Below are 22,572 nucleotides of genomic sequence, written 5' to 3'. Positions count from 1 at the left end.
AAAACTTCCAAAAAAGATGAAAAGGCATGAAGTTCAGTGAAGCCAAGGTCTCCAATGAAACAAAACTAGGACAATCCTATCCATGCTGTGGCAAAAAAGAAACTGAGGGGAAGGGACACCTTCCTCCAAAGTGCAACAGTTTAGTTGGGAAAAAGCTGTCACATGGGCTCCATGTTCCACTTCTTCAATATCTTTATTTTTTGAACTATCTTTATTTTTTGAGTACCCCTACATGGAAGGTCTATACAATTTCTACGATACAGAAGAACTAAGAGTTGAAGGGGAAATGTGGCCAAGGTCACCAACGAGTTAGGGACTGAACAGAGCTTTAACCCAGTTCTCTCAAGATTCTTATAAACGGCACTACAATGGTTTAATCACTTCGTATGATTAAAAGTAGATTCTTCATAATGTCAAATATTTAGGGTATTTTTACACATTGCAGAATCCACATGCATTCTTGTGGGAGATTGCTATCAGTAGAATTGCAGACAGAAAGCCATAGTGATCTAGAGACAAAATGATAACTTGGGACAATGTCTTCCACAGCTGTTTGCATACAAGCATATGTACTCATGAGCAAAGTGTAATGCTTCAGTTGTGAAGGTTGCAAGCATATAGAACTTGATGCTTAGAGCTGGACATCCTGATCCCTTTTTTGTTGCCCTTTCCAAATGCTTTAAAGCAGCCATTAAATACATATGTGTATCACTGTCTCGGTGTATATGAATCATGTTTTTGGTATCTGCAATGATGCACAAAACAATGCATACAAAAGCCAAAGAAATCATTACACCCTCATTGCAATATTACTATATGAATCAGGGTCTGTGATTCCATGTATTATGGAACTGGATCCGTAATAAGACATTGCCCTATTCATTTCTACTGCGAACCTAGCTGCTATCCAATAAACCCTCTGTCCTGTGTTTACCAGTTCCCATTTTAGGAGAAGAGGTTCAGGAGTATCCTCTTTTAGATGATCCAAAGGCAATTTAATGAGGTGTCAAAACACTTATTATTTATGAAGGAAATAAGAGCACTCAGAAGAATCTATTGCATGTATATTTAAACAGAATTTAATGGAGCAGAATTAATGGTTGCCTTGGAGGAGGCTAAGTATTCACCCTTTACTACCAGCTGGAAGGTGAGTATTAGCCTAATGGCAGCTGGGAAACAGAGAGAAAATCTCAGCTGAATTGTTCTCATAATAAGATAGAGGGACCTTTCTACATTCCCTGCTGTGGAAAGAACCCTCACTAGCATCAAACCCAGACGCCTGTACCTTTAATTGTGAAAGTAATATAGAAGTGATTGATATAACCCAATGAGCAAAGTTTGAATAGTTTCTTTACACTTTTATATTATTTCAGTAGGCCTGCTGATGTGACTAGAGATGATTTCAGATTTCAAATGACTAAAATGCCCCCATTTCTTGTTTTTTAATGTCTGCTGTATCAAGAATTAGTAGATACAAGTGGAAACCTGCAAAGACATGTGGAAAGCATATCATTTCCCACTCATCTTTGTTTCCTCTTGATGTCTCAAAATCTCCCACAGCCTCTCTCCTTGGTCTGCTTCTTCTATTTCTAGGGTTGTGAACCTCTAGGTGGGGCAACAAGATCTCCTGGAATCACAACAGATCTTACAGCTACAAAGGACTGGAAGAGAGCAAATGTTATTCCGATCTTCAAAAAAGGGAGGAAGGATGACCCGGGAAACTACAGACCAGTGAGTCTGACCTCTGTTGTGGGGAAGATAATAGAGCAGATATTAAAGGGAGCGATCTGCAAACATCTGGAGGACAATTTGGTGATCCAAGGAAGTCAGTATGGATTTGTCTCCAACACGTCCTGTCAGACCAACCTGGTTTTCTTTTTTGACCAAGTAACAGGTTTGCTGGATTGTGGAAATGCAGTTGATGTTGTTTACTTGGATTTTAGTAAAGCTTTTGATAAGGTTCCCCATGATGTTCTGATGGATAAATTGAAGGACTGCAATCTGGATTTTCAGACAGTTAGGTGGATAGGGAATTGGTTAGAGAACCGCACTCAAAGAGTGGTTGTCAATGGTGTTTCATCAGACTGGAGGGAGGTGAGTAGCGGGGTACCTCAAGGCTCGGTGCTCAGGCTGTCTAAGGAGGTGGTGAGCTCCCCCTCACTGGCAGTCTTTAAGCAAAGGTTGGATACGCACTTTTCTCGGATGCTTTAGGATGCTTTGGGCTGATCCTGCGTTGAGCAGGGGGTTGGACTAGATGGCCTGTATGGCCCCTTCCAACTATGATTCTAATGATTCCTATGATTCTATGATCAGTTCTTCTTTAGGATTGCCACCTCCAGGTTGGCAAATTCCTAGAGATTTGGGGTGGAGCCTTGAGGAGAGGATTGAGGAGGGAAGCAACCTTAGCAGTATAGCATGTCATGAAGTTCCCATTCCAGAGCAGCCACTTTTCCTAAGGGAACTGATGTCTCTTATCTGCAGATCAGTCATAATTCTAGGTGATCTCTAGCCCTAACCTGAATCAGGCAATCCTTGTTCCCTTAGAGGAAATGGCTGCTTTGAAAGGTGGAATATATGGCACTATATTCTTCTGAAGTCCCTCTCCTTCTCAAATACCCCTCCCCAGGCTCCAGCTGGCCCCAAATTCTAGGTATTTCCTATCCTGGAATTCGCAACTCAACTTCAAACAGCCTCCACCAAACAGTCAAACTACCTTTATCTGCACCTCTGTCTTAAGGTGTTTCCCCACTCCATGCAATCAGCCTCCCCCTAGAAAAACTGTGGCTCAATTGTGTGGCGTGGCCACTGGACCAGGTCCACCTGCATGCAGTGTTCCCCATAAGCTGTGCAGGCATGAACTGGTATATACATTTTTAGCCCTTAGTGCAAAGAATTTTGGGTCAGCACAAGGTGACAAAATTCCAATGTGGTTGCTTAGGGGGAGTGAGCAGGCATGGAGAAACAGCATGCAGGAAGGGGCTGGGCTGCCATGTATTGTTTTCCAGTCAACATCGTGCTCTCTTTCTATATGGGACTTGTCACTTGCCTGCCTAATGAAGGGGTAGAATGCATTGTTTCATGCTGCCTCTATTTAGCTAACATAAGTTTGCCGAGTGTGTTGTGTTCTGCCTCCTGCGCAACTATTTAAAAGTTAAAAATCCTGGGAGGGACACAGATGGCAAAACGAGCCTGCCTTTTGGCTCCCGACTTGGAGCCCCCCAACCTGTAGATCAGGAAGCCTCCAGAAAGAACTGCAGGCCAGCTCTCCCTAATAGATGTCCTTTGCATTGCCCTCTTTATTTCTTCTTGAAACATTCTTCAGGCTTCAAGAAAACCCAGAAGTTAAATCTCCAGGACCCAGCTGGAGGCTGGCATCCTTGCCACTGTTCAGGGATGCCAGCCTCCAGTTGGGACCTGGGTCAAGTCTGCACTGGGGTTTTTATCCTCTCCAAGCCCAAATAAACCCCTCTGCCCTGAACTTATTTGATTTCTATTTTGATTTTGGGTGCTTTAAATTTTACCTCTGCAACATCCCTGATCGAGTACGTGGTGACACTACCTTTTCTCTGCAATATCCAGGAGTGGCTATAACTTGCTACATCTGAAAATGTTTTCCAAAAGACCCAGTATTACAAATGTAGATGTTGATGTTTTGACAGATTAACTTCCTTCCCCTTCTCCACACCCCCAACACTGCTGATGTATCGCAGTAGTCTGTCCCTGATTGGTCAAAGACTGCAGGAAAACTGGGGTTCCCTCACAAGTTTAATTTTTGCCCTCAATTTTGGGATCGTTTTTAAGCAACTGCACTCCAAAAGTCCACTCCTCGATGAATAGATATTTGCCTTTTGGAGATTCTTCCCCCGCCCCACCCCGTTCACTCCTGATGCTCCACCCTCCCCCTCACAGGCAGAAGAAAAATAAAAATAAACAAGCAGCCTGCTCCACTTGCCCCTCCCCCAGCTTGTTCTGGCTGAGTCGGGAGCCAAAAGGCAGGGAATAAAGCACTCTCCAGCCTTGTGCTCCTTCAATGCCAGCTTCATGCGACCTTCATGCGACCACTGCTCCCCCCCCCCAAATCAAGCGGGAAGGAGACTGGAGACCAGCAATTGGGACAAAATAAAGTGCAGAAGGCACAGATTTAATGGGACCTGTTTCAGGTATGGAAAAAGGAAGGCTACAGATCTGTTGGAATTCAGCAGGATCAAGAATAGGGAACAATTGTGAGTGCAGAAAAGGCCCTGGAAAACCCCCCAGAATGAAATCTCCTCTCCAGACTGCAGAGATCAGCTCTCCTGAAGGAAAGAGATGCTTTTGACAGGGACAGGGGCTGTGTGGCACTCCCCTCTACAACATACACACAAAAGACAAAAGTATTCCTTTCTTCTGAAATTGGAAGACAAATTGACCACACAATAACCTCTCCAAGTAGGAAATACCTGATCTCCTTGGATCCTCCTGCAACAGCTTCCTGTTCTAGCTACAACTCTTTAAGGCATTGGCAATTTGTACAGCTTAGTGTAGTGGTTAAGAGCTTCTAATGTGGTGGAGCTGCATTTGATTCTCTGCTCCTCCACGTGTTGGGTGATCTTGGGCTAGTCACAATCCTGTTAGAAACTGTTCTCACAGAGCAGTTTCTCTCAGAGCTCTCTCAGTCTCAGAAAGGAAGAGAAGGTGATTATAAGCCCCGCTGAGACTCCTTTGGGCAGTGAAAAGCAGGGTATACTGAGAAGGTGCTACTGAGAAGTTGCTACTGGGAAACAGTGTCTCCCCTCTCCACATGTCCCCAAGCCTCATGATGTTTCTGTGCCCCCTATTATAGTTTCCCCATCTTCCATGCCATTGGTCTCAAATTTGCTTGATTGTGATGGTCTTGGAAAGATATATACCCAGGAAACACCCTGCCACTTCTGCCTTTTACTCAGAGAAACTCAGTCTGCAATCTATCTTGTCTGTTCAGAGCCCCAGTAACTGTATTTAAGTAGACTTAGATTTAGACCATTATTAGTATATAAAGTACACAATAATAATAAAGATTAGGAAATATGCTGATCACTAAGATAACAGCAATGCCAAGCTGAAATGCAGATATGTAGTTGTGAGTTCCTGCATTTTGCAAGGGCTTGGACTAGATGACCCTGGAGGTCCTTTCCAACTCTATGATTCTATAAAGACAGCACCAGAACTGCTAATGGCTCTGATTGTTTGTAAACCTGATCTCTGCTTTGACTTTGTCAAAATATTGAAATAGGAATGAGACCTTTACATTTACTGACTGTCAATCCTTGTATGAACAGTCTTAACATTCACTTGGGAGTCAAGTAAACATTGTGGATCTTCAAATAAATCATTTCTTTTAGTTAGTCTATCACTTGCATCTACATGCAGTATTCTGCTTTTTTTTAACATTTCTTATTGTCCTTATTCATACCTGATTTGACTCCCCTTGATTTTCCAGGGGAAGTGACAGTGCTGATTAGGTTACATAATGCTGTTCCTCTGCTAGTCATTTTCTGAATTTCAGGTGCCTTTGAAGTCCATTCATCTTCCAAATTCTATAAATGTGAAATATGGTTAATCCCAAATATCTGTGGCTGAGTTGTAGATATTTCTTACAAAAATTAGAAAAAAGCAATATAGTATGTTCCATTATAGTCTAAAAATTGGGCACAAGTTATAGAAATTGATTTGCTTATTAACGTTTTATACAGATTTTACAAGATGTTTTGAGCTGATATAATTTAAAATGTAGATTATCTTGTTGAATTTAATCTTGAGAGTAACATCAAATCAGACAGCTCGGATTAATTACTTGATCACGGATCCTATTCATGAAAGTATCACATCTCATTTGCCTGAAAGACCTTACCTTGGTGTTCTGCAAATATTTCTGCAATGTCTCTGCATTTAAAGATAACTGCACAGTTGGAACTCTTTCTGTCATCTCATCTATCCATTTCTTCAAACACTCTACATGCAGTTTGAATGCATCCATTTGCTGTTGGCAAGATGATACATCTTCTTCTCTATGGAACATAAAACAAGAAGTAAATATTAAATGCTCCTATTCAAGATAAACCTATGACCTGCATTAGCAATGACTATTAGGACTGAAACCTGGAATGCAAACAGGTCTGTAACCAGAAACGTGGAGGGGGAGGGATTTTTATTATTTTTATTAGCTGGCAGTTAAAAGCATAGTGGAACTATACATCCCCCACCCCCGTGAAAGTGCTGGGTCAGCCTTCCGGGATTTATCAAGCATATCAAAGCCATGCTGCTCCCAGCGCCCAGGTCCCCTTGCCAAGCACAGCCCACAAATCATGGTGCTCTCCAGCTGAGGGAGGGCCCTCTTCATGGGATTGCCTAGTGACACAACACTTTTTAGATCAACTCCCTAATTCCCCTTTCAAGTCTGCTTGATGGACACACACATCCCTGCCAGATACAAGGAGGGCCCATCCTGGAAAGCAATGACTCTCCATCATACTTTCCTCCCTTCCCTGAAGCCAAGATTCAGGGAGGGAAAGTGTGGCTATGTGTGGAACAGGTGCCATCAGCCAGCACAGCACTGGAGTAGGATGGTAGGAGTTGCCTTGCTGCTGCCAAGCAGGAAGCCCAGTGCTGGGATTCTGCTCCATGACCATACTCTGTACCCTGAAGCTGGCAACGACTGAGTATTTGTGAACTCCTTGCTCTCCATCAGCCCAGCAGCTGCTGAACAGGAAACTCAGCCCAGTGGGATTTGACTTTGCATCCCTGCTCTGTATCCCAAGCCTGGCAAGGCCTGAACATTCATGCACCCTCCACCTCCAGCCCCTAGGAGGATGACCAGGTACTCAGGAAGCTGCCCCCCACCCCCCACCCCCCATTTGCACTGCCTCCTCATCTGGCAAGGTTTGCAGCACAGAACTGAATGGGGCTGCAGGAAAGAGGCACCGTTGAGACAACCTATGCACTGCTCGTCCTACAACAGGAAGAAAGCTGATTGGTGAGACAGGGCATGTTTTGGGTGGCACAGTGCCCCTGTCAGATTCCTGTGGCTACAGGGCTGACTGAAACAGCTTTTAAGTCAGTCTAAGATTCCTTCATGCATATACATTGAGATTACCATTTCCCCTTTTCTTGATGCACTCAATAAGGGGACATGAAAAGCCCCAGTGTGCATGTGACACTACATGCAGTCCTATAGATTTCAGTCCATACAAGTAAAATGTCATCTTACAGTTTAGTAACTCATTATGAACCGCTACATGCATTGTAGGGACCATGCAAATTTGTGTCTAAATCAGATAAGTACTCTTATCAATATGGATGAAACATTTACAGGGCAAATTTAAGAACCCCTTCCTGAGACTGAGGAAATGCCACTCAATTTACTTCTGGGGAGAGATGTGTCAGATTATTCCCTTACTAATTTTACCAGTAGTTTAAGCAACTAAAACTTCACTTTGAAGAAAACGTTAACCAGCTGGACTGCAAGCGAGTACATTTTGCCTGAGCTTAGCTGAATAACCCCTATGCGTTTTGCATTCAGCATCATCAGGGAGAATGTACTTTTCAACTCCTTTTCAATTTCTTTCCATATAACACTTGAAACAGGGGTTGTGGCTCAGTGGTAGAGCATCTCCTTCATACAGAAGAAATTCTTGCCCAGCTTAAATTCTTTTTCATTTTGACACCTCTAATAATTTCCACCATCGTTGTGAGGGCCTGATCTTAAATTCCATTACCATACTCACTTTTCTCGCACACTCTCTTCCATTGCCCTGAATCTCTTTGACAAGGTATTGACTTTTTCTAACACTAATGACTTGTCCCCAGGGATAGCATGTGAAGAAATTTCTTCAACAATGTGCTGCAAAACTTCAAGATCTTTTTTCTGTTCTGCCAATTCAGAGTTGGTTTCCTGCAAAATGGACAAGAAAACAATTACTACGTATCAGATAGCATGACCCACTGAACTTGGCAGATGCTCTCACAGCTCTGGATGTGATGGCTACATTTACGGTTATATTAGCATACTCAATAACATGGCCATAATGATTTTATGCCAGTAGAAATTTACCTGCATATATAAGGACATTTCAGTGACATCCTTCCCTGGGATGTCAGCTTCACTGAGAGCCTGAGCTTTCTTGTCTAAGAATGATTGAAGTTTATCTGAGAGGCACTCAAATAATTCCACTTTTGACTTCAATCCCTCCATCTTTTCAAGCTTTTTCTTCTGTTTTTTACTGGCTTCACAAAACCGTAAAGAAAGCTCTTTCATTTTAGCTTGTAAAGAAGATGCAGTGGATGGATCAGTTGTTTCAATGAATTTGTTCACTTTTTCATTCATGGCATTTAGACTGCTCTGACGACCTGCAATGTCTTGTTCCAGTGCCTGAATTACAAAATGCAACAAATAAAGGAGGCAATTACAGTTGTGTTTCTAGATGTATGAACTTATCAGTCATGAACTGTTATAAATAAATCTAACTATCCAGTATATTTTTATCCCAGCTCTGTGTAGAGTTTTCCCTTCACCATTACACTCTCACAGCATCCTTGTGAGGAAGATGAGGCTGAAAGAATGTAACTGATTCAAAGTTACCCAGCAAGCTTTAAGGCAGAAAGAGCTTACAGATTCATTCTGGTCCACAATTGTTCTCTTAATTGCAACATCAAGAGTGCTTGCACCCAAAAACTCACACCTTGAATAAATCTTTGTTGGTTTTTAAAATGCTACTGGACTCTGATTTTGTTGTTCCACAAAATAAGCATTTGTTATCCAAGGGGTTTGAAAAGACATCTTGATTTTGTGCCATAGTGGCCATGCCTCTGTGCTAATCATGCCAGTACATTTGATCTAGTCAAAACCATCTTTCCATTAAGTGCCACCTATTCTTTGTAAAACATTACTTGAAACCAATGGCTGATTAGAAGTTATCTAACCAGGAAGAGTTTGCTCTATTAAAAAGTTGCTCACCATGCTTTTGCTGATGACATCTTGAATAGCAGACGAATTCAAAGGCACTTGACTTTGCTCCTCAAGGCTCTTCTCAACATCATCCATCCAATCAAGCATTTCATTCAATCCATCCTGGACACTTAAAGAACGTGTCAGAGTGATCTGGAGCTTCTCATTCCGGTCACTGACTGCTTTGGACAAGTGATTATACTTGTCCACAATAGTATCTGAAACATACACAGAGGAAAATTAATTTCTCATTCTTATATGAAGGTGTGATTTGCCACCAATGGTTCCTTAATTATCCACTATGATGACAGCAGCACCCTGGGGCTTGTGCAGCAGTTTTTCCTAACCCTGTTCCCTGAACTACGTAATTGACAATGCCAGGCATGGAATCTGGGAGACCTTTCATCAGGGATGATGACCTTTTCAATGTCAGGACTTCTGTATTTTTAACAATTATAAATTAACAATATGTGGTGCCATATGAAGGGCTATTTAACCATCATCACTAATGAGAGCTGCTGGGCCTCACCACCTCCCAATCCTCTGCCTCTCTCTCCTTCACAACAGTCTAAACTACTGGGAGGGACATCTCAGTTCCCACCAACTCCAGGATGTGGTGGAGTTGCCCACACCCCTTGCAGCCAGACCCTCTTGCCAACAGATAACAGCCAGGAGCTTCTGCATGCCGCATCATGCAATGGGACCCCTGCAGCCCCCCTGCCGCTGCCGTTCTGATGCGCGGTGGAAACTTCCAGCTCCGGAGTTGTGCATGCAGACACAATACTCCAGGGTGGCCTGTGTGTGCTGGGTGATTTCATCCCCCGTTCATACACAGGAAGCAGCAGGATATGCTGCCCCACCATGAGAAACTGCTGCCAGTCCAGCACAGCCGCTGCCATCATGGTGGAGATATGTTTTCCTCTTTGGAGGTATTTAAGCATCTTTTTAAATTCTGTGATTCTCAATTAATCTCTTCCTCCACTCCCATTCTATGTCAGCTTTTCTACCATAACAAATGGCCATACTTAAAAGTTTCTCCTTAACATCCTTTATCAAATTCAACATTCTTACTCCCAGGAGCTAGTCCATGCAAAACAGCACTGAATCTCATGTGGTATTTAGTCCACACAAATGATCAATGGAAGTATTTTAGGGGAAAATAACTAGTGAGGTGGCCTATGCACCTCCTCAGGGATATCGTTCCAGAAGATGGGGGGCAAAAAAAGCTTCTGCCAGAAGGCACTACCAACAAAAATCTTGGCTGAGCTAAATTAGGAGTTAGGTCTACACAGAAAGAAGAGAGCAGTATTTAAAAAAATCTATATACTTGTTCAGGAAACTCTTCAACAACAGAATTTTCTTGTTTTCTGAGAGCATACTATACTTTCTTCCATAGATTCTGAAGTTGAATACTATTTATTTCAGACAGTCAAATTTTCAGAGGTCTGGAAGAGTGTGATTCTCTTGATTTGACATTTGTGTCTATGTCCATTGTATGGGAAAGCAGCTGACTCTTGTGGATAAAACAGCTAATAGGTCCGGGACACTCCACGCTGCTGAAAGTCTACTTCAGATGAGTTTGCAATAGCTACGGGTTAGAATAGCTATAGTTCTAAAAGACTGCCAAGTGTGACAGATTCTGCATGAAGGGTAAAATATTACCCAATCTGAGTGACTGATTTTATACCCAATGCTACTGTTCAATAAGGGATAATTTTATTATTACTTAGAAACATCCCAACTTCTAATTATAAGGATTCAAAAAATCAGATAAACTTACAACTCCAGTATGTTAAACAAATGTATGTCACAAACTTCAATGGTTAAAACCAGAGGAATTAAAAGCTAACATTTGCCTATCCAACTTTTTCTTGTATCTTTGGCCTCAGAAACCTTTCAGAGTTTGTCTGCTGTGGCAGACCAGTTATAATTTCAAAAAAAAACCTTCTGTCAGCTCAGCTCTCATGCCAACTGAAACCACAGGAACAGCCCTGCATTCAAAGTTGAATTTGACCACGCATTATCCTAGCATTTCTTGATTGTGCCAACAGACTAGTTTTGTGCCAACACATTTGCTTATTGTAAGCATTTGGGGGTATTTTGCACTGTGTAAAGCGCAGCTGGACAACAGACAACATCTGAGTTGTGGGGCAGGTGGGCATTTTCGTTGTCCAAAAGATCAGGCACGAGACTGAATTTTGGCAAAAACAGGGCCACAGCTTTATTCAAACACGTATGAATCATGCCATGAGCGTTGGCACACCCATGGTGAGGGGTGAATCCCCAAAACGTCCCCTCCCTGCTGCTGCCTGCAGGCCGCAGCCCCAAGGGAAGCGGGCGCTAACCCTTAGTGGGCCCACCCACAGGGCTTGGGCAACCGTTCACCCAGTTCCCCTAACCATCAGGCCCGCTCACCCCAGGAAAGCGAGCCTGTGCAGACCCCACAGGCGTCAACCTCGATTGGAGCCTACCCAGCTGCCCTCCCATGGGTAAAGGCCAGCTCCCTCACTGGGAAGCTGGCTCGGTTCCCATGACATGCATTTGCTATCTTCATGTATGCAGTTTAGCCCTAAAAGATGTCTGTATAATCTCACTACATCTAAGCACTCCTCAACCATATGAATTTTAATGGAAAGTACTAAGTGTGTGCAAAACTGTCCCACTGGAATCATCTTAAAACTAGCTGGGGTGTGTCCTTTACTCATAACTGAAAAACAACAGTAAACCTAGACACGTCACAGAACAAACAAACAAACAAAAAGAGGAGGCCGAGATGGATCTACACAGAACTTTATATTTAGTCTCAAGGTGTAAGCAACAAGAGAAGGAAATTAAGACATTTTACTTACCCACTGTTTTCTCAATCTCCTTTTTATCTGGTAGTAATTCTCCCCTGGTGTCTAAGAGCACTTCAGCTGCTTTTTTCAGTTTCTCTACAGCAATTTGATGTCCTGCCACTTGACCCTGAAGTACCTGTAAAGTTGTACCATTTTAAATTACTTACATTTTTAAGTAACAGATTATAATTGTTCCTCTGCTGCAGAACAAGGAGGAAAGTCAGCCCTCAACATAATAAAGTTCCTCTGCACTAGAGGGGGCCAATCTGTCCCTGCAGCACTTGAGTTATTCCAGGCTAAATCCCTAGCACTACTGCTATATGAGACCCATCTGGGATCTCCCGAAGGCTGCCTGATACCTTCAGAGCAAGTCCAGCTGAAGTACCTGAGAACTGTTTTCCAAACACCCAGATGTGTCTCGATTGCCATGATACAACTAAAAACTGGTATGTCGAGGCAAAGGTCTGTCTTAGATCCCTTTATTTTTGGCTCAAAATAAACCAAGGGCTTCTTCAAGACCTTTTTAAATCTAGTTGGAGTTACCAAGACTAAATTCACATGCCTGAACTTCTCCCCAAGCGACTTACTTAGACTGTGCGAAGATCAGGCTAAGCAAGTCCTCAGGCAAAAAACAGAAGGCACTGAAAGGTAAATGGACATAGCAAACACTCCAGCTTTTCTCTTATTGCCAGCTATGAGATACATACTAAAACTAGCTGCCCATCTCTCATCAATTGATTGAGATCAATAAATAAATATATAAGAGGCTTCATACTAGCAAGATGCTCAGCCATGCCTACAGCATTTCTGGAAGACAAACATAAAAGAACTGCAATCTCTGAGAGATTGTGCACCTGCTCATTAAGGGAGGTGGAAACAATTGAGCATATCTTCTTCCATTGCCCTTTATGTGTCACAGTCCGCAGCAAGCTTATCCAGCCACTTCTGGACAGGAAGCCATCCCAAACAGAAGCAGATTGGTCCAAAGAATTACTCAAGGATGAAAAGCCTCAAGTTTCATTCCAGACAGTGAAATTCTACGACCATGTGATTCAAGCCCGTCAGAAAGATAAACTCACAACCACCATCACCATGTCCTTTTGGCTAATTTTATTGACCATTTTTATACTGCATAAAAGTTTTAAAGTCCTTTGTGCATCCTGGAACCATTCTGCAGACGTAGGATAATGCACTTTCAATGTGCTCTGGCAGCTGGATTTTCCTGTGCAGAACAGGAAAATCTCCTTCTAAGGTGCATTGGAAGTGCATTATGTATTGTGTGCAGAATAGGCCCTGGTCTGTGACAACATAAATAAACTTGACTTGACTAACAGGTTACATCTAGTGGTGGTGCTTTCCTCCAGTACAAAAAGTCTTCCCCTGACGTAAGAGCCACATTTAATCATTATCACTATTTACATGTGCTTTGCTTAAGGACTTATCCAGCTGTGCCTGGTTGGCCTCTGACTGGACTCAATGTGATGAACTGGATGGATTCCTGCTCTGATCCAGCACTTAACCTTAGCAAACACACTACGTAGATTTTGAGTGGGGGTTACTCTGCCCTTGCACGGCCCAGATAATTTCAAATAGGGTTTCTAAAGCACAATCTCCTAGTGTGATACATTCAATGGATAAGATCCTCTAGCCTGGCACACTGCTGCCTTCAACAGCACCCCAAACCTAATGGCGCCATCACCTCAGTAGCTGAGTCAGAAGAGTTAAAAAAGGACCAAAATTGCAATGATGCAATTTTCAGGTCTCATCTTCAGTCCAATATCTGTGAAGTTTTTCCCATGAGACAAACTACAAGAGCTTGATAATGCCTACTTTTCCAAAATGACTATCAAATACAGTCACTGTAGACCCACCTTTCTGCCACATAAAGACAGTACCTATCTATAGTAATAGTGGTCCCCAACCTTTTTATCATTGGGGACCGGTCAACGCTTGACAGTTTTACTGAGGCCTGGGGGGGGGGGTCTTTTGCCGAGGGACGTCGCTGCCGCTGCTTGAGCCCCTGGTTCCACTTGCTTTCCCGCCGGTGCCCCTGACTTCCCACCGCCCGCTGGGGGGCGCTGCCAGCAGCAGCTGCGCAGTGCCATGCGGAGGGGGAGCCCCAGCCATGGCAGCCACTGCAGAGCACCAAAGGTGAGCTGGCAGCAGAGGGGCAGGGCAGCCCCCAAGACAGCAGCCGGGGAGGATGAGGAGGAGCCGCGGCCCGGTACCGAACTGATCCACAGACCAGGACCGGTCCCCGGACCGGGGGTTGGGGACCACTGTATAGTAAGACAGATTTGTTACAGAAATACCATCTGTTAAGTCAATCAGCCTTTGGAGTTGGAACGTGAGCAATAGCACACTGTTTCCCCTTCATCTGTATTCCTGTCTTCATTTGTAATTATAGCAAAAAGATTATTCTGCATCCTGCTGCAAGGGTCAGTGCCTTGATTAATTATATGTGTCAGCTGAAAAAAATCAGCTTTAATTTACAATACAGATTTTTAAAATATATTCTTTGCTGCTATCCATCACCGTGTCTATTCATTCTAACTCAAGCCTTCTGTTTTTTGTTTCCTTTAAAACATTTGCGTCAATGTGAACTTCCTCTCCTCTCATTTCCTCCACATAATGTTCAAATGTTCTTTTGTTCTGCAATAAGATCTAGAATGGTGCTTCCTTAGAAACAATGCTAACATGGCTGATTGCACAGCATTACTTTTGGGAACCAAATTCATTACCTTCAGGTTTTCTTTAAATCCCAGAGGATAAACTTAAATGAAATCACTTAGGGTCCAGACTTTATGCTTTATAAGGTAAATATTTAGATTACCTTAAAAGGTATGATAAACTGCTTGAATTACAGAGTGCCAAGAGGCCTCTGGATCTCCTGTCGTCTCTGTCACCTTCCTAACCAACGGTATTTAGAAAGTTACAGGGATGCCATGCTGTGTCCATGATGCATTTAAAGATCCTTACCTTCCCTGCCATAATATACACAGTAGTGGTCTATCATGACTTTCTCAACTATGCCAAAATGTGGAGCTACAATTCTCAGTGCTGCCATCTAAATGGCTTGAAATACATACATTCTCAGATTCTGTCTAATCCATCCTAAACTAACCAACTATTGGTGTGATCTGGTTATTTCCAGCACCTACAGGTGGCAATAACAGGGTTCTAGCGGATCTAAAATGCTTCCTGGCAAAACTGGACAATCATCTAAATCCTTAATGTATTTCCTCCTAGCTTTCATTTGCAAAATTTCATTGTAATTTTGGGAAGAGTGAACTCAACCAAAGAATCTATAATAAAGCCCATGTTTTTATTCTAAATCACAGAAATATATACACAATAATTAGGTCATAAAAACAATGATGAAAAAACATTAGCAATCATACATGCAAAGCAAGAGAGAATGCACTTAGTTAGATCTTTTGCTATATATTACAATGGAAATTGTATATTTATAAAATGTTGTACCTTAAAAACAATTTTTTTATCTTGCCATTCTTCCAAGGAATTTGTGGCAGTGATTATATACATCCTTTGTCTTTTGAACAATCTTGTGAGACAGGTTATACCTCATGAGATACAGTAACTTGCCCAGTATTTCCTAGAAAGCATACTGGACATACAGGCATTTGAACGTGGGCCTCAGAGTTCCTATCTGACACTTCAGCTACTACATCATCTTAGTTCACCCATCATCCTCTTTCTCCTTTATATTCAGTGTAATGTGTCTATGGCAGGAGTGGCCAATCTCTGGCTCTCCAGATATCCATGAGCCACAGTTACCATGAGCCCCATCCAGCATGCTCTCCAGATGTCCATGGACTACAGTTACCATAAATCAGCATGCTGGCAGGGGCTCATGGTAACTATAGTCCATGGACATCTGGAGAACCACAGTTTGCCTACCCCTGGAATCAGAGGCATGAGCACACTGTGCTTGCCTAGCAACGCTTTCTCAAACCAGCAACAGTTTTGATTGGTGAAATGAATTGTAACTGCTGATCTCTTCAAGTCCTATTCTGGCTTTGTATCACCAGAATCCCAACTGCTGTGCCTTTTCTATATATCCCTCACAAAACTGGCCAACCTCAAATCAACTTGTCTGCCACTTACTGCTCAGAACCACAACTACCACAAAAAGTGCTGATGAAAGAGAAAAAGGAAACTGGATGTTGTCCATATAATGAGGACATCTCCATCTGTGTCTCCTGTGATCTTTACCTGTGGTGTCCTAAATGAGTTAAAGATAAACGGAACAGAACAGAACCCGGAGGCACTCTGTAGACTGGCTCTAAATGAGAAGCTTTCTTTTTTAGAAGGAACATGAGAAGCATAAAAGAGAAGCTTAACAAGCGTAAGTAACCACTGGCAGTGAACACCCAAACAAGAAAGTAAGAAGCTAGATTAAAGTATTATTCATACATGACCCTTTATATAGGATCTAAAATAAAGAGCGGCAGATCCAAAATGATCAATTGAATTATATTGCCTTTGTTGATCCCTAACCATAGAACATCCATCCAGCTACTGAAGTGGCCTCAGTGTCCACGGACAGGTTGGAAGCCCACCTCAACATGAAACAACTTTTCTATAAAACTATACACAACACTAATCTGAAATGTCAAGGACCTGGCTAACTTGCATATGGAAAAATCACATCCCTTCATCAATTCTTCTCTTATAAACAAAACTCCAATATTTTCAATGGCTCTACCTTGGTTTCTTCTAATTGTCTCTGGAGATTTTTTGGATCCACGGCAACTGCCTCAGAAAGATGTTCATTAACAGTGTCTTCAGAGGCCTGAAGTCCTGACAGAAGTCCAAAGGAGGCATCCTCATAATTCTGGTATTTATCTACCAGGTCTTTGAGGTTGTTTCCAAGGATACTGCACTAAAAAGGGAAAAAGAGAAAATTATGTACAAGAGGTTAGAGAAATTCTAATTAATATCATTAGATAAAATTAACTTAATGATTTCCTGCTCAGCTGACAGCTGAAGAAGGCAAGTAGCACGACCTTCTCGGTAGTGGAGGCCATACTATGAAATTCCCTTCTAATGGAAGTAGTTATTTGGCAAGCATCTGTCGTGTGTGTATAAAAGTATCCCCTGTACAAGCACCAAGTCATGTCTGACCCTTGGGGTGACGCCCTCTAGCGTTTTCATGGCAGACTCAATACGGGGTGGTTTGCCAGTGCCTTCCCCAGTCATTACCGTTTACCCCCCAGCAAGCTGGGTATTCATTTTACCGACCTCGGAAGGATGGAAGGCTGAGTCAACCTTGAGCTGGCTGCTGGGATCGAACTCCCAGCCTCATGGTCAGAGCTTCAGACAGCATGTTGCCTTACCACCCTGCGCCACAAGACAGCAGGCTGCCTTACCACCCTGCACCACAAGAGGCTCATGTGTGTATATATAAATTTAATGTAATTTTTAAAAATTGCAGTTTCTGACTGTTGTAATTTCTTTCTTCTTTCCAAATTGAAGATTGTCAGATTTAGGGCTGCCAGGCAATTGGCAGGATATGGGGGAGGTGAGGGCATGTGGGGGTAACTAGTGTCCCCAGCATGGTGGCTGTCTAGCATTCACTCCTGAACTCTTACTCTTTTAGGGATCATAGTAGCCTAAGTAAATGGAACTTGAGAAGAGAAGAACAGCTATGTTTTGGACCCTGCTTTTTACTACCCAAAGGATTCTCAAAGCAGTTTACGATTGCCTTCCCTTCCTCTCCCCACAACAGACACCTGTGTTGTAGGTTGGGCTGTTAGACTTCTGTGATAACCATGACTAGCCAGCTGGTTTCTTGTGGAGGACTGCGGAATCAAACCCATCTCTCTAGGTTAGAAGGCCACCACTCTTAACCACTACACCAAACTAGCTCCATATATTTTACACCATATACTTTCAGGCATAAGCTACTTTCACATATATATGTGTGTACATTTGTCTGTATTAAGGGACATAGTGCTTATGCCTCAAAAGATGTTCAGGTGTGAATGAGAATGTACACACACCTGATTGGTTATAAGCTATGATAACTACAGAGCCCATAAACCCCAGCACATCCATGCCATGAAAGGGTTGGGAGAAGGGGTTAACCATGGTTAGAGAAGCACATTACCCCCTTTGATATGGCCATGCTTCGAGGCTTGGGAATAAGTCTTAAAAATGACACCAAGGTTTTAAAGGGACCGGTTTTGGTTTCACTTACCATTTTATTGAACTGGGGGGGGGGGGGGGGGGCTTTAGAAGAAGAACACCAATACCTCAGCTACCTCAATAACTTTTCAAGAATGTAGGAGACTTCACTATAAAAAATTGCACAGGCTACTCCCAACAACACAAACAGTCAGTATAACAGAAGTGTAAACCTTTTAAGTTTTTCCTCCTCTGTTTATATATTGTAATTGGTCTTTGGCACCATCTAGTGGTAAATTTTTAAAGGCTGCACTGATGCATAGTGAATGGAGAATACTGAATGATCATCTGAATGGATAACAAATGAAGTATATAATATGGTACAGTATAAGCTGAAGAGGAATGTCCACTGCTGGATTTGCTAGCCAAGCCTTTAAATATTAACTATTCATAACCAGTCAGCTACATTTACACAGCTGGAGTTCAGTCCCTCCAACTGTATGTGTGACCTAGGAATACTTTAAGGAGAAGAAATTGTGTGCTTGGCCTTCAATCATGTATATGTGAGCTGACGTTTGAGTCCACAGTGAAGCAACTGAGTGGACTTCTCTTCTGTCACACTCAAGGAGTGATTAGAATGCTCACAGAGTTCAAATGATGACATGAAGTCATCATTCCAGAACAGAAATCTGGCAAGCCGGCGAAGGCAAAGAAAGCAACCCACATGCAGTATTTTTCCAGTACTTTAAAGCAGGGGTAGTCAAGCTGTGGTGCTCCAGATGTTCATGGACTACAATTCCCATGAGCCCCTGCCAGCAAACGCTGGTCTACCTTGGAGTAAATGGACATTTCTAAATCTTAAGCTGCCTCAGGATCAAATTACACATTGCACTGAAGATCTATGGTAACATCTCCTGATGTGTTTTAATGTTAAGTAGCTACAGACCTGTTAAGAAGCAGCTACAGCTTTGCTGGCTGCACCCTGATTGGCCCTATTCCAACTTGGACAGCCGGACATGTTCCACCCCCCAGGCTGTTTCACAAATATATAAAGGAACCATAGATAAGGATATATTGCTTTCAATTTCATATAGCGGATGGCTTGGTGAATCGAGACTTTTTTTTTTCATGTATACATTTCCATAGACTTGCAAGCTCAATTACCTTGGAATAGAGAGATTTAAAGCGGCCTGTCGCACTATCCAGCTTATTTTGTACTTCTGTGTAAGTTGATGAACTGTCAATACCTTCGTCATAACGGAAACCTTCTCTTTTGTTACATAATTTAGCAGCATTCAGCACTCTCTGCCCAGAAATGGTGATATATCTCAAGTCCCCTTTGTGAGAAATGACATCTTCTGAAAAACTCTTCTGCCTTTTCAGCTTGACAATAATGCCGCCAAAGTCAGAAGCACCTGTCTCCAAATTCTCAAGTTCTTGTTCTGCCTGCTGAAGCCAACTTTCGAACTCACTGTAGTCGGCATCAAACTTCTCCAGCTCCTCCTGCAGGGAATGGGTCAACTTCAGTTTGTGCTCTGATTCTGCTAAGGCAGTGTCATACTGCATCTTCAGTTCCTTCATATTTCTTTGGATCTTCTCTTTCTCCTCTAGAGAAAGATGATGACCTTGCTTCTCAAGTAGGGCTTGGGCCGACTGGGTGGCTATGATGACAGCTTGCTGTTGCGAAATAATTTTCTCATGCTGAGCCTGGGGTGGGGAAAAGAATCAAAGTTACCCCTAGAACATGACAAATGTATGATTCAGTCATATGAAGCCAGCATATGACTTCATGATCGCTCAGTCTCAATGAGTGTTTCAAAATACCACAACTATAATTTGTGGACTACAGATGTACCAATTAGCTCTATTTCTAGGCCTTCTAAATAAATCCACTTCAGTTAGTGAAGTTAGGAATATACTTTTCAGGCATTCTGTGTGATAGTGGTATCACTTCCAACTTTCTGCACCAGGGCCTGTACAAAAACCAAGGGCCCAATGCCTCTCAGGAAAAGGGCCTGGGCTGCACTCAGCCTCATTTGGCACAGAAGAGAGTCGGCACAGTGCCGTGGTTAGTGTTGGGGACCCAAGTCTGAACCTGCATTCTAACATGGAAGCTTAAGTGGGTGACTTTGGACCATCACTCTCAGTCTAACCTACCTACTGCATAGGGTTGCTGTTATGAGGACAAAATTGGAGGAGAGAACTATGCTGCAACTTACTTGGATTTCCACTGGGAAGAAAGGTGGGGTATAATTAAACATATAAAGAAATATTGTTCTGACAAGGAATGCAGCAAGTCTGCCACCTGAATACCTCCAAATATACAAAGTGGGTGTAATACGGCCTTGGAGGGGTGGGGGTGGGGGAGTCATACCTGCCTAATGTTATTTCCAAAAATAACACAGCATCTGCAGGAGAAAAGTGATAAACATTCAAAACAAATGGTGCACATATGGAGTACCTTGATTTTCTGATATTGTTTGTTGAGGTTATCTTCCTTGGGTTTTACTTGTCCATCTACTTGAGACGCATTCTCTTGCTGGACTTCAAGCAAGTTACCATTCAGTTCATCGTCTTCTGCAACCAAACCCTCCACATCCCCTTCTTGGAAATGGTTGCCATTCTGTTTGATTACTGGCTGGCATTTCTTTTCCCCATGTTCAGCATCCTTGTCTACATTCGACAACCAGTTCAGAAGGTTTTCTATTGTACTTTTGCTCTCTTCTAGTTGTTCTCTTGCTGCAACCTGCACAATTAAAAGCCAATGAATAGTTGAATGTTATTGCACTGTTTATTTGCAAGGGCTCTGAATGGGGTACAAACAGCACAAATCTTTATGGAGGGAGAAGATTCATTGTCTTTGGTTTTAACCTGTAATGTTTATATTATTACTTTCCAAGAATAAAGAGAAATTAGTTAATTAATAAATAAATATTCAGACTTAAATGATCCAAAGTAGGTTTTCTTACAAATTTTGGTTAGATGGTAGACACAATTTCCGATTGCTTCGAGATCTACAGCCCTAGAGGAAAATTCTCTAGATCAGTAGTCTTCAGCCCTTACAGACCTGGGGACAACCTTTAACCACCCAACAGCAGCATGGAGGGGGACATTTAATTAATATGCATACATATTTTGAGAGGAAATGACTCACAATAAATAAAATTGTAGTCTATATTTCATTCACTGCTCAGTATTCTGTACTTTAGGACCAATGCCCACTACCCAAAAATGTTTCTAGGAACTGGTTCCTTAAACGGATTTTGCTTTGGCCCTGAAGATATAATGTATCACATTTGGAATCATGAAATTCTTAAACTGGCTCACAAACTTACAAATGAAGGCAGTGCATTTCTATGCAGCCCCCTCCTTATGGTGAGTTGTGGAACTAAATAAGGGCTCCTTCCACTTGATATGTGTAGGGATTCTAAGAATGTTTTGTTTCAGTTTGATTAACATTGATATTCCTGTGTGACTTGAAAATCCCTGGAGAATTTTATGACAGTCCTTTCAAAAATTCATTCATGAAATTTGTCTGGGGTAGTCAACATTTGCATGAGCAACGTGCCATTTCAAAATGAAATGCTAATGACTGCCAAATCACCTTTTCTGTTTCCTGCTTAATGGCTGTTGTCACAGCCTTATCCAGCTCTTTTCTTGATTCCTCAGCCTTCTGGCTCAGCAGCAAACACTTTGTTTTGGCTTCATTCAGCTTCTTCTCAAGAGCAGTCTTGTCCTCTTGTGACAACTTTTCCCCATTTTCTTTCAAGAACATCTCTGTATTTTTCACAATCTCTGCCAATGCCTGAGTGTTTGCTTGCATGTCTTTCTGTAACTCCTGAGGAAGAGAGTGACAAGGAGCAAAAAAAAAAAGGTCAGAAAGAAGAGGTTGCACTTAGCTTTTGACTTCTCTGCAGTCCCTCTTGAAAGGTGCAAGCCGGCTTTATCTCCCAGATTTTCCCTTTGCACTTTGCTTCCTGCACAAATTAATTGATTCATCTGTGCTCTGAAGCACATGACACAGCCCTTTTCCCACCTTAGCTTGCTAGCTTGCTCTGAGCTGCAGCACTGTAGCACATTAAGGTAGAAGCATTTTTCCCCTATCTATTTTAGCACAAGTGGGGAGTGTTCAGAGGTGGCTGGAATCAGAGGAGGTGGAGGGCAACAGCAGCCTCTTTATTCTGCCTTCCACAAGTGGACTCGTGACCATTTCATAGTGTGTGCTGTTTTGGCTCTTGGGATGGAGTGGGGGGGAGAGGCAACACAGCATTTTAAAATATCTGTAAAATGGTGGTAATGAATTGGTGCTGGCAACAATTTTGCCTTCTCTTTTAACTGGGGAGAGTCAATCTCCGTGTCTGCAGAGAGGAGCCTCCCCAGAGTCTCTGCCCATGTTCAGGAAGCAAAAGTGTGTGTGTGCACATATTCACTGGGCCTGCCAACTCCATGGAGATTTGGGGGATGAAGCCTGGAGAAGGTGTAGAAGGAATATTAATCAGAGGTCTATCCTCTGAAGTAGCTATTTTCTCCGGGTGTGATCCCCTCAGTCTGGTGTTCACCTGTAAATTTGGGAAGGCCCAGGCCCCACCTGGAAGTTGGAAACCTACTGCATTACAATCTGTC

The 22,572-nt window shown here is 42.6% G+C and overlaps 1 protein-coding gene across 41 annotated transcripts in view; it reads right to left on the bottom strand.

The window, feature by feature from the left end:
- DST (dystonin) overlaps nucleotides 1–22,572 on the bottom strand; it is a 404,883-nt gene that overhangs the window by 112,147 nt on the left and 270,164 nt on the right. For all 41 annotated transcript variants that reach the window (XM_077308292.1, XM_077308223.1, XM_077308177.1 and 38 more), the window contains 10 exons: nucleotides 21,554–21,787; nucleotides 20,411–20,695; nucleotides 19,114–19,656; nucleotides 16,529–16,705; nucleotides 11,812–11,935; nucleotides 8,972–9,180; nucleotides 8,069–8,386; nucleotides 7,743–7,909; nucleotides 5,870–6,026; nucleotides 5,432–5,555 (listed from right to left, as the gene is read on the bottom strand). In XM_077308292.1, the coding sequence (XP_077164407.1) occupies nucleotides 5,432–5,555; nucleotides 5,870–6,026; nucleotides 7,743–7,909; nucleotides 8,069–8,386; nucleotides 8,972–9,180; nucleotides 11,812–11,935; nucleotides 16,529–16,705; nucleotides 19,114–19,656; nucleotides 20,411–20,695; nucleotides 21,554–21,787 (2,338 nt within the window). The remainder of the gene's footprint in view (nucleotides 1–5,431; nucleotides 5,556–5,869; nucleotides 6,027–7,742; nucleotides 7,910–8,068; nucleotides 8,387–8,971; nucleotides 9,181–11,811; nucleotides 11,936–16,528; nucleotides 16,706–19,113; nucleotides 19,657–20,410; nucleotides 20,696–21,553; nucleotides 21,788–22,572) is intronic.

This window comes from Paroedura picta, chromosome 1 (genome assembly GCF_049243985.1).
Source record: "Paroedura picta isolate Pp20150507F chromosome 1, Ppicta_v3.0, whole genome shotgun sequence".
NCBI lineage: Eukaryota > Metazoa > Chordata > Lepidosauria > Squamata > Gekkonidae > Paroedura > Paroedura picta.
This window is presented reverse-complemented; position numbering and strand designations above follow the sequence as displayed.